This window comes from Elaeis guineensis, chromosome 8, assembly GCF_000442705.2.
Source record: "Elaeis guineensis isolate ETL-2024a chromosome 8, EG11, whole genome shotgun sequence".
Classification (NCBI taxonomy): domain Eukaryota; kingdom Viridiplantae; phylum Streptophyta; class Magnoliopsida; order Arecales; family Arecaceae; genus Elaeis; species Elaeis guineensis.
This window is the reverse complement of record NC_026000.2, coordinates 94812927-94825378: the sequence shown is the minus strand read 5'-3', so window position 1 is coordinate 94825378 and position 12452 is coordinate 94812927. Positions and strand designations below refer to the sequence as shown.

Sequence of the window (12452 nt, the reverse complement as noted above, 5' to 3'; positions counted from 1 at the left end):
TTAGCTTCTGATGGTTTCAATTCATTTCAGACCCTGAGTTCTACCTACAGTACTTGGCCAGTCATTTTGATACCTTACAATTTGCCACCGTGGATGTGCATGAAACAATCATCACTTATCTTGTCAATAGTTATTTCAGGAGATAAGAGTCCAGGCAATGATATTGATATTTTCCTACAGCCTTTAATAGAGAAATTGAAATAGTTGTGGGAGGGTGTTGATGCATTTGATGCTTCCAACGGCCAAACATTTAAACTACGGGCAGCTTTGTTATGGACTATTAATGATTTTCCAGCATATGCCAATTTATCTGGCTGGAGTACAAAGGGACGGGTTGCATGTCCTTGTTGTGGAGATTCAACACATTCAATTTGGTTAAAACATGGAGGTAAATTTTGTTACATGGGACATCGTCGATGGTTGGAAGCAAATCATCCGTTTTGATTTTAGAAAGATTTATTTGATGGTACTATAGAATTGGGATGTGCCCCTAGTCCACCTTCTGAAATTGATGTTCATAGACAAATGGATGGCATCAATTACAGCTATGGTAAGCACTCAAAGTCCTCTAAAAAAAGAGGAAGGGATGATGTTGAAAGCTCAATGCATGAAGGGTTACCAGAAAAAGTTAGTATCAGTACTATAGACGCAGAGGTGTTTCAAGATCCAGACAATTATTTCGAGGATGAAAATGAGGAAGACACATAGATAGCATCTACACAACAGCCCAGTAAATATTTATGAAAAAAATGAAGTATCTTTTTTGACTTACCTTATTGGAAACATAATCTTATTTGGCACAATCTTGATGTCATGCATATAGAGAAAAATGTTTGCGATAATTTACTTGGAACATTTTTAAACCTTGATGGAAAGAGCAAAGATAACATGAAGGTGCATCTTGATTTAAAAGAAATGGGTATCCGACAGAAACTTCATCCTAAAATGCTTGCTAATGATAGAATTTATATGCCTCCTGCATGTTACACAATGTCTGCTCGAGAAAAGGATAATTTTTTGGAAGTTTTGAAAAGTATCAAGGTACCTGATGGATATGCATCAAATATTTCATGATGTGTGCATCTAAAGGATCGAAAACTTTCAAATCTTAAAAGTCATGATGGTCACATATTGATGCAAGATATTTTTCCAATAGCTTTAAGATCGTCATTGCCGAAACAAGTTGTTGCAATTGTACTTCGATTATCATCATTCTTTAAGGCATTATGTTCCAAAGTTATTGATCCTCGGGAACTTGATCAGTTAGAATCTGATATTGTAATTACACTTTGCCAGATGGAAAAGATTTTTCCTCCTAAATTTTTTACTATTATGGTACATCTGCTCATTCACCTAGCTTCAGAAGTTAAAGTTGGTGGACCGGTACATTATAGATGGATGTATCCTATTGAGAGGTATTATTGCAAATCTTAAATCTTTTGATAATTTTTTACTTACAACAGCATATTGATATTTTAATAAATATTTAATTCTTGAAGGTATCTTGTGCGTCTTAAAGATTATGTGCGAAATAGAGCCTATCCCGAAGGCTCGATTGCTGAAGCATATATTGTGGATGAATGTTTGACATTTTGTTCAAGATATCTTCAAGGTATAGAGACTATTTTTAGTCGACCTCAACGGCATAATGACTTTGTGGAGAATGCAGAACTGTATAAGTTCTTAACTGCTGAAAAATTCTTGGGAAGAGCTGAAAGTATTGTGCTTGATCAAAAATCCTTAGCATAAGCACATCGTTATGTGTTACTTCATAGTGACATAATATCTGACCATCGCAGGTTAGTATACTTAAGGCATGACATCAAGATTTAAATTTTATATTAGATATAATATTCTAAATGATATATTTATATTTTATGCAGTAAATTTTTAATTTATCAAAGACGAGCCAATCATAACATTCGTCCTAATGCAAGGATTGAACAGCGATGGTTGGTCGAGTTATTCTCTATGTGGCTTTCAAATCAGGTGTGATTTATATTTAATTGTGGGATACATTAATTTTTGATACATATTTAATATCAGATAACTCAACAGCACTTCGTCATATCATTTTTTTTAGGTATCAAAGATGATGGAGATAAATAATTTAGATGAACTAATAGCTCTTGCTCGAGGACCTAACAAGATTGTGAATAGATATAATAGTTTCATAATTAATGGCTTTAAATTTCATACTAGAGAAAGGGAGAAATTTAGAAAAATACAGAATAGCGGTGTTATGGTGGAAGCAGATGGAAAATCCTATTATGGTGCACTTAAAGATATCTATGAGTTGGATTATTATGGAAAATTTAAAGTAGTATTGTTTAGATGTGATTGGATAGACAAAAACTCACCAAGGGGTTTGAAACAAGATGCAAATAGATTTACACTTATAAATTTTTTAAGGCTGATACACACTGGTGTGTTATTGAAGGATGATCCATTCATTTTTTTATCTCAAGCTCATCAAGTATTTTATGTACAAGATGCAAAAGATAAAGATTGGTTTACTGTTATCAAAACAAAATCTAGAGACTTATATGATATGGGAAACTAAGTGGAGGATGATGACTATTGGGTATAAAATACCCTCCCGACCGAAGTTCTCACCAGGAGTGTCCCTCCAGGGGTTCTACCAACGTCCGGCCTTTGGTGGCATCTTCTCGAGCCTCTCCGGCGGTCGAGCCTCCGTAGCGTTCCCAAGTTATGTCACCAGTGTAGGCCGGATTCTCCACGATGGGCGGACTTCGCCCAAGTTCCGGCAGTGGTCGACCACCTTCTAGACTTCATCCGGACTCCCACGGGAGCCAGACTTCATCTCCGACTTCAACTGCAGGTAGACTTCATCCGGACTCCTACAGGAGCCAAACTTCGCCCCCGACTTCAACTGTAGGTAGACTTCATCTGGACTCCCACAGGAGCCAGACTTCATCCCCGACTTCAACTGCAGGTAGACTTCGTCCGGACTCCTACGGGAGCCAAACTTCGCCCCCGACTTCAACTACAGGTAGACTTCATTCGGACTCCCACGGGAGCCAGACTTCATCCCTGACTTCAACTGCAGGTAGACTTCGTCCGGACTCCTACGGGAGCCGGACTTCGCCCCCGACTTCAACTGCAGGTAGACTTCATCCGGACTCCCACGGGAGCCGGACTTCGTCCCCGTCTTTAACTGCAGGTAGACTTCGTCCGGACTCCTACGAGAGTCGGACTTCACCCCCGACTTCAACTGCAGGTAGACTTCATCCGGACTCCCACGGGAGCCGGACTTCATCGCCGACTTCAACTGTAGGTAGACTTCGTCCGGACTCCTACGGGAGCCGGACTTCACCCCCGACTTCAACTGCAAGTAGACTTCATCCGGACTCCCATGGGAGCCGGACTTCATCCCCGACTTCAACTGCAGGTAGACTTCATCCCCGACTTCAACTGCAGGTAGACTTTGTCTGGACTCCTATGGGAGTCGGACTTCGCTCCCGACTTCAACTGCAGGTAGACTTCGTCCGGACTCCTACGGGAGCCGGACTTCGCCCCCGACTTCAACTGCAGGAAGACTTCATTCGGACTCCCACGGGAGCCGGACTTCGTCCCCAACTTCAACTGCAGGTAGACTTCGTTCGGACTCCCACGGGAGCTGGACTTCGCCCCCGACTTCAACTACAGGTAGACTTCGTTCGGACTCCTATGGGAGCCAGACTCGCCCCCGACTTCAACTGCAGGTAGACTTCATCCGGACTCCTACGGGAGTCGGACTTCATCCCCGACTTTAACTGTAGGTAGACTTCATCCGGACTCCTACGGGAGCCGGACTTCATCCCCGACTTCAACTGCGCAGGCGGACCTCACCCCAAACTCCTATGATGGCCGGACTCCGAGCTCCTACCGCAAGCGACCCACTCTGAGCTTCCACTACATAACGATCTACTTCAAGTTTCTACCACGAGCGGACCGTGCTGGATTCCCACCGTAAGCCTTCATCCGAGCTTCCGTTGCAGACGAACCTCCCCAGCACCATCCGACACCCACCGTCGATCGGCCCTCTGTCGAAGTTTGCGAGAAACTGGACCGCATCCGGGAAAGCCTCTGACCAAGCTCCTACAACAAGTAATCCTCGCCTGCCGCCTTAGCACCCAAGGCACCCAACAGGATTTGCAGCATCCGAGCTCCTTTCAGAGGGACAGCTACCTCTCTCTGCCAGGCACCTCAATCAAACTTCGGCCGACAGGCCTAGGCCCCTGGCAGGCTGCAGTAACGGCCACGACTCTGCTCCACTTCCTGCAGCGGATTCTGCATGGCTCCATCACTCCCTGGCAGGCCGTAGTAACGGCCATGACTCAGCTCCACTCCCTACAATGGATTCTGCGCTGCTCCATCACTCCCTGGTAGGCCGCAGTAATGGCCACGATTCTGTTCCACCTCCTGCGACGAATTCTGTGTGGCTCCACCATGCCCTAGCGAGTCGCGACAACGGACACCGCTTCACTCTCTGCAACAGACTCCACGTGGCAAGCCATGGTGACAGCCATGACTCCACCCCATTACTCTTCATAATAAATTTCTCCTGGCTCCGAGCGGCCCACGACTAGACGGTTACAAATGTCGCTGTCAGTCTGTTGTGCCCTCCGCTTATAAAAGGGGGGACCCCAGATACGTTATTCTCTAAGCTCTAACTTCTATCCCAAAAACTCTGCTAAATTTTTCATTCGAGCACTCCATTCTTGTTGAGGCAAAGAACTGACTTGAGCGTCGGAGGGTCTTGTCAGAGCAACCCCAACTCCTGTTTAGACTTCTTTTGCAGGTCCCGGTGGCGACTGCGACCCCCGTGACTCCAGCTTCCCCGACGTAGGCGGATTTTTCCACCAACAATGATGATGACACTTATACACAATGTATGCCCTACAATTTTGTGCCAACTGATGATTTAAATGCTACGACGATGTTGGTTAGGATAGAATTTGAAGGAAACACTACTGCTTGATTGTTATTGGTAATAATTATTTATGATGTATATATTTTGTATTAATTATTGTGTTATTTTATTTCGTATATTAACTGATTCTACCTTTTATTTATATAAATACTAGGTGACATCATGCGTCACAGGGGATGATATGCTGGTGTGCAGTTCCAGTTTTCACAGACAAAGGCCGGTACGTCTTCTTCAGCACAGCAGCCTAAGGCTAGTTCAGCTACACAGCATTTCGAGCCCTGACCTTCTTCATCATCAACACAGCACGATCCTCCTGTTCATCAGTCAGATGATGAGATACATGTACAGGGTATATATTATCTTTCATGTAATTTTATTTTTATTTCATTTTATGTATATTTATGATATAGTTATTTTTATGTATTGTTTGTAGACGGATCTGGGAAAGTATGCCCCAAATGCGGACCCACAGTAGTACGAGATGTGTGGCAGATGCATGAGGGTGAGAGAATTATTGTGGAGTGCAATCAGCTAGGTCAGCCAATTAAGAAAGCTGCCTGCTTATTGACTTCATTTTTGGGGACTGTTGCTCGGAGGCCTCAGCTATGTCCATTGGGCTATGCAAAATGGAATGATATGCTTCCAACGTATAAAGTTGAGCTCTTCGAGTTATAGAGGTAATGAATTGATGTTCATACTGTATATTAATTATTAATCACTTATATAATTTATTTCATTTAACTTTTTTTTTTATAGAGCAAGTTTGTTCTCCCTCCATCCACTCATGATTTTGTAATGAAGTCTCTCAATCGCAAATGGAAAGAATATAGAGCACAATTGAAGAGGGATTATATGAGACAGGGTATGACAGAGGAGGAGGTTGCTAGAAATTATCCTCCTGATATACCCCCTCATCAGTGGATGGAGTTGGTTCATTATTGGTTCTCCGAGAGGGCACAGGTATATTATCTGCTCATTATCTTTTCTTTTAAATATTTTATAAAAATATTGATTTATATTGTATATTATAGATTATACATATAACAAGTTTTTTACTTTATTTTACAGACTTATTCTACTATTGGTAGAGCTGCACGAGCAGCTCAGTCTGTTCCTCATACATCGGGGTCGAAGAGTTATGCACGACTCCGACAGGAGTTTGTATGTTCCTTAAACTTTCATAATTAACTTCTAATTTTTATGTTGAAATATTTATATAGCTAATATCATTATGTATCGTGGACCATGTCTGTATCATGATACTCATATATTTTTTTAAATTATTATAACTATTTACTTAAAATTAAAATTATTTGTGTAGGTGGATGAGCATGGGAGGAAACTCGGTAAAGTGAAGTTTTATCGGATGACTCATACTCATCAGGATGGTACTTTTGTTCGAGATGAGTCAAGAGATTTATATGTACGGCCTTATTAATATTTTATTTTTTATAATATTTTAATTTAATTTTATTAGCTATTAATGTATAACTCTTATTTTCAAAATAAATATAGGAGAGGGCTACATCTCTCATTGCAGAGCGTGATGACGAGTCCGCAGCATAGTCGTATCGAGGCCGAGGTGTTCATAGAGTTGATGGGACCAGAGCACTACGGTCGAGTGAGGGGTTATGGAGTAGGAGTCACCCCCACTCAGTTATCTGAGGTTAGTAGATATACGCAGCATGCTGCAGTAGATGCTCAGGATTCATGCATCCACAGACTCGAGGTGGAGATACAGGAGATTAGACAGAGTCATACCGCTGAGATGGAGGAGATGTGACAGAGCCGTGCCGAGATGCAGGCCATGAGGGGATAGATTGATCGGCTTACATCTTTATTAGAGATGTATGGCCCATCTCAGGTAAACACATATTATTAAATATATATTTTTGTATTAATTTAATGATCTATATATTTTTATTTATAGATATGCAAATCATGCTTTTGATATGTTTCTTGTAGACTCTTGGAACATCAGGCACCCGTCGAGATAGCGGCACGTCACGTGGAGATAGCGATGATCATTCGCCTGCAGATTGATATTATTTTATTTTTAGTGTATTCTTATATTTATTTATATTACTCTTGATTGTAATGGATGATTAGTACTTTGTTTTTATTTATATAAAATAATGTCTTTTGGTTTGGTTAAATTTGCTATTGAAGTTTGCTTTTGGTGTGAATGGTGGTGATTGTAAAGGTTTATGTTTGAATAATTGATATAATTTTATACAGAAATATATGTATTCTTTTTTTTTGTATATAAAACCTGTATTTTTTTTCTGTTAACAAATTGAACGACGCTTATAAGTGTCGTTAAAATACTGTTTAACGACACTTATAAGCATCGCTAATGACTTAACAGCTGACGCTTTGAAAAGCATCTTGGTAGAGTGTACGATGCATTGTCATTAACGATGCTAAAAAGCATCGTTAAAATTTAATTTTACGATGCTTTAAAGCGTCGTTAGAAAATTACGATGCTTTTAAAAAATATCGATGCTTTTCATCTCCACTCTTACATAGGCGACGCTTTCGCAATGCTTTTTGAAGCATCGTAAACCTTATTGACGATGCTTATTAGCATCGTAAAATACCTTTTATAGCGTCATCTTTTACCATTTTCACTATAGTGGTGATACTTCATCTTGTAGATCTAATAGGATCTCCTATCCTTTAAAAAGATACTTGGTATTCTTATAAAAGATTAAGAGAAAATATTTCTCGAGGGAGATTGAGAACATAGGGATAATCTTAAAATCTACAATGATGTGATATGAGAAATCATATAGTAACATGAAGGTCAGTGAGAGGGTCCTATGCTGACATCGATTATGATGTTGTTACATATAAAGTTTTTTTTTCAAAGACTTAGGTCAAACATTTTGAAAATAAAAGGTCTATAGAGATAGATTCTAAAAGGATATTTGATTTTCACAGACAAGTATATAAAAGAGGTGCTGAAAGGATTCAACATCGAAACCTTCAAGAGAGATCCGTTATCCTCTAGGGCATAAGAGTATGCTATGCTATGTACTTGACTTGGTATATCTTGTTATGAAAGTCATGAGCAAATACTAGTCGAATCCAGGCTGGAAGCATTGGATTACTGTGAAAATCTTCCTCAGTACTTGAGAAGTACTAAGAGATTATTCCTCATCTTTGAAGAAGGATTAGAGATAAGAGTGAAAGGATACACTGATACTGATGGTAGAATATCTACATCAGCATGTATTCTTGAGTTATGTTGGTTCGATTTGTTGGAAAGATTTCAAATAATCGATCAATGAAAGCTGAATATACTGTAGATGTGAAGGATATATTCTGATTCTTATGATAGTTATAGAAGTAGATGTCATACCATTAGATGCTATGATATTGTACTGCAAAGATAATGGTCCATAGCCCTTGCTAAGGTGCCAAGGTCTCACCAGAAGTCCATACATATAAAGTAGAGATTTACGCGATTACCTTCAGTAGAAATACATGGAGGTACAAGGAGTAGACTCTACATAATAGTGGTAGGCCCAAGTCACTTAGCTAGCTAAACACCGAAGCCTATCTTCAGAAGATAGGGCTCAGGTATATGGCAGATTGGTTTTAGTGTAAGTGGGAGTTTTATTAGATGTGTGCCATAGAAGCCAATCTTGACTGACATATTCTTTACTCTAGAAAATATTTTGTACTTGTTGGGTAGTCTTTATAATCAATCATGTCTTGTGTATCCATGATTTGTCCTAAAAATTAATAAAGATGATTTTGTATATTCTCAAAATATTGAGAATTTGAGACATACATCATTAGTAGTTAATTTTTAAATGCTCCCGATCGAAGGATCGTCATAGAGGATAATGATCAATCTATTCAAAATCGATGCACGGATCACCTCCCTTTGGGGTAGATGAGTCTTGAGTCTGCAGTGTAGAGACACTAGGATGAGAGTGCAGGTGGTTGTTAGAGAATAACTTGCACTAGGCATGACTAACATGAGAAATCACTTGGATGTCTACTCACTCATTAGTGATTTTCTCGATGCTGCAGTGGTGTGACTGGTCCTTTGATCTGTGGTGTGTTGGCTATTCATAGTGAGGTTACATAGTTTGACTGCATGTTCTCTTGGTCCCTAGCCATATGGGTCCTTGTTGTGTATGTTGGCTATGTAGGTTCAGATTCACTATTTGGAGTAGGATGCACTTAGATGAAATCTGTCGACCTTGGTAGAAAAGAAAAAATCCTTTGCGATTCATAAGACTGAGTTCAAAAAATTTTTGGCTAGAATAAGTGTGAATACTCAAAAAGAGTTTTCATGAGAATCATAAATGAACTCGAGTCGAGCCAATCTAGTATATGACTGATAATGGAGTTTGATGAGTTCTCTATGACCTCCATCAAGTCGAAACTCTCGATAGAGAGATTGCATCACACGATAACTACACCTAGAGATTTATTTTTTTATTCTGCTAGGTTGTCGTTACATATTGCTAGACATCACTGGTGGATCGTGAGAACTCACTAAGATTATTTTCGGATCAACGATCTTTGTTGAGGTGAGTTGGAATCATTTCAGCCCATCGAAAAGAGTTTCGATGATACTATGATAGAGATCATACTATATCTCACTATCAGATAGAATAAAACCTGAGAGGTCACACATAGAAGGAGCTTGACCTAATCAATAGCTTGGATCATATTCAAATTATCAATCAAATTGATAGTTTGAATTTTAGAAACTGCTAAGTTATAATCGTTACAGTTTTGGTGCTGCTAATTGTTAGCACAGGGACTTAATTGCAAATGTTATAATTTTTTTGAAGTTGATTAAATTATGAATTAAGTTTTAGTTAATTTAAATTAGATTTAATTTAATTATATTTAATTTAATTTAATACTAATTAGGTTTAATTATCCAAATCAATTTTGGATGTCAAGCCTGATTAGATCAGGTTTGACAGTCTTTTCGAATTTGACTCATTTCAGACTCGATTTGAACATGATTGAGGCCTTATTTAAACTAGATGAACCATGACTCAGAGAGCTCAAGTTTTTTGAAACTCTTTATCCAAAAATTATACTAAAAAGAGAAGTGGGGTATTATTTTTCTCATCTTTTTTTCTTAGCATGCATGAAAGGGGAGGGGGCGCCAATAGTTGGCGCCCCACCTTATCTGGAACTCTTTTTCATTCAATTTTTTTTTTAAATTTGATTTAAAATAAGATAGAAATATCTATGATTAGGAAATAGAAGATTAATTTTGTATGACAAAAAAATTGGAAAAAGTGGGACGTGCGCTTATGGTGAGAAGAGATTTCTTTCTTGCAATGCCACCTTATCTCCACACCTTTCCAATTCTTGATTTAATTTCAATGCTTTAGATGAGATCTCTTGGGTGTGATGGAGAGGTTGTGCATGGGAAAAGATGAAAAGTGTGACAAAAATTAAAAAAAAGGGCATGAAGAGTTTGTGACGTGAAAAAGATGTGAGGTGCTACTTCTTTCTTTCTTACACACCCCAACGCCCAACTTTCTTCTCCTTTCTTCCTTCATGTCCATGTCCAGATCTAATAGAGATTAGATCTAAGAGAAGAAAAAGAGAAAGAAGAAGGGTCTTTTTCTCTTCATGGTGATCTGGTTCAAATCCCGTCAGATCTACGCAAAAGAGTTTGCATAGTGATCTTCTTCTTCAAGATCTAGAAGAAGAGATCTAGATCCAAGGATGAGAAGCGAGATCTATAAAGTGCTAGCACACTGATAATCTCGATGCTCTAATCAGGTAGCTCTGTATGGATATCAGTAGAGGTCGAGCGCATGTGTGGCTACGATCAGAACCCGGAACATCCACAGGATCCGAGGTACGAAGATTTGATCTCCATTTATTTTTCTAACCATTTATTTTTCTATTTTAGATTTTAGATTGTGGTTTCTTATTTGTATCAAGATCCTTGCTATGATTTTTAGATTAGATTTGATATGTAAATAAATTAAAAATATTTTAATTTATTTATTTTCACTGCATAGATCTTTAAAAAAAAATTTGAACTTTACGTATGAAACTGTAGTAGTTTTCTAATAGTAGTATCAGAGCCAAGTTCTGATACGAACATGAAAATCTCTTAGATCTAAAATCTAATTTTTAAAAATCAAATCTGAAGGTTAATAAGATGATCACATCATTCTGAAATAAGGTTGCCCTGGCATAACTCTATTATGCTGAACAGTTGTCCTAAAATGATGTAGAACATCGATTAAAATTAGATCTAATTTTTATGCATGCTATAATATGATTACAAATTTATTTTAAATCTAAAATTATTTTAGATCTGAAATAAATCATGAGTTATTTAGATCTGAAATTGATTTTAGATCTAAATATATTAATTAGGGTTTAATTTGGACCTAAAATGGTTGCTGAAATTTTATTACATGCATAGATTTATAGTTATTGTTCATATGTTTGACATGTGAAAGATAATTAGATCTGATTTTTAATTGATTACATATATGATATATTAGATTAAGTTCTAAGTAGCTTAGTAATCAAATTGGGATAGTCACCATGGCCAACCGATCATAAGATGATGAAGGGATCAAAGTTCCTCTCTTGCCCATTCGATGGGTTCTCTCTTATGACATGTAGGGGTGCCGACTGTGATGTTTTCTATGTAGATGAATAGCAAATGAAAAATTATAATTGTTACATATTTTAGATTTAAATCAGATTATACATGTATTTTTATATGTTTTAGATCGATTAATATTATATGTGATATTTTATTTAGACATCCGATATAAAACCTAGTTTCTGTAAAATCCTAGATCCAAAATTCTAGGCTTTGTGTGCATAAAAAATATGAAACTGTGACTGGTATGCCTGTGAAGTCGACTCGATTTTCAATTGTGTTGCTCTTAGAATTGATTTTGATGATTACAAAGCATTTGAGGGGATTACTAATGATCTTGGCTTGGAAAAAGATTTATTGCATTTCGGGGGCAAAATCATAATTTTATCAATACCTGATTCAGAAGCCTCAAGAGCAAGAACAAAAGACATGCAGTCTACTAGAGAAAATTTTAACATTTTTGAAAGTATATTTTGCAAGAAAACCAAGATTTTATTTTTGAGTCGACCCCATGAGTCGACTCATGGCTTAAAGAGCTGAACGGCACGTTGAAATTTTGGCTGGCACTCTCTGTGAGTCGACCCTATGAGTCGACCCATTAGCATGAGTCGACCCTATGAGTCAACCTCTACTGCTTTGCAGGCCAAAATTACAGAACAATCATTTTCTATTCTGTTCCATAGAAGTCGACCCTATGAGTTGACCCATGAGCATGAGTCGACCCCTATGACAGGAAAGTTCCGCAACGATTAGTTTTTAACCCATTTCAATTACATTTAATGCTCATTTAATATGCTCTAATGGCTCTATTTCAGCCCAGATTACTCTCCACCATTATTTTGAAGTTATATAAAGGTACTTAAAGGAGGGAATCAAAATATAGAGAGAAAAAGAGAA

At 38.2% G+C, this 12452-nt stretch overlaps 1 protein-coding gene across 1 annotated transcript; it reads left to right on the top strand.

The window, feature by feature from the left end:
* Nucleotides 1-1912: 1912 nt before the first annotated feature.
* Nucleotides 1913-7026, top strand: LOC140851040 (uncharacterized). The gene is made up of 7 exons (XM_073242399.1): nt 1913-4993; nt 5091-5285; nt 5370-5896; nt 6005-6097; nt 6258-6359; nt 6452-6800; nt 6902-7026. Exons 3-6 carry the CDS (start codon nt 5732-5734, stop codon nt 6500-6502), a joined length of 411 nt encoding a protein of 136 aa, XP_073098500.1. The 5' UTR covers nt 1913-4993; nt 5091-5285; nt 5370-5731; the 3' UTR covers nt 6503-6800; nt 6902-7026.
* The last annotated feature ends 5426 nt before the right edge of the window (nt 7027-12452 follow it).

Bases quoted from the DNA above. Each gene is read 5' to 3' on its own strand.
- LOC140851040 (XM_073242399.1), top strand. From the start codon at position 5,732: ATGAAGTCTCTCAATCGCAAATGGAAAGAATATAGAGCACAATTGAAG. The intron at 6,098-6,257 runs GTATGTTCCTTA...TTATTTGTGTAG, and splicing joins CACGACTCCGACAGGAGTTT to GTGGATGAGCATGGGAGGAA. The intron at 6,360-6,451 runs GTACGGCCTTAT...AAATAAATATAG, and splicing joins ATGAGTCAAGAGATTTATAT to GAGAGGGCTACATCTCTCAT.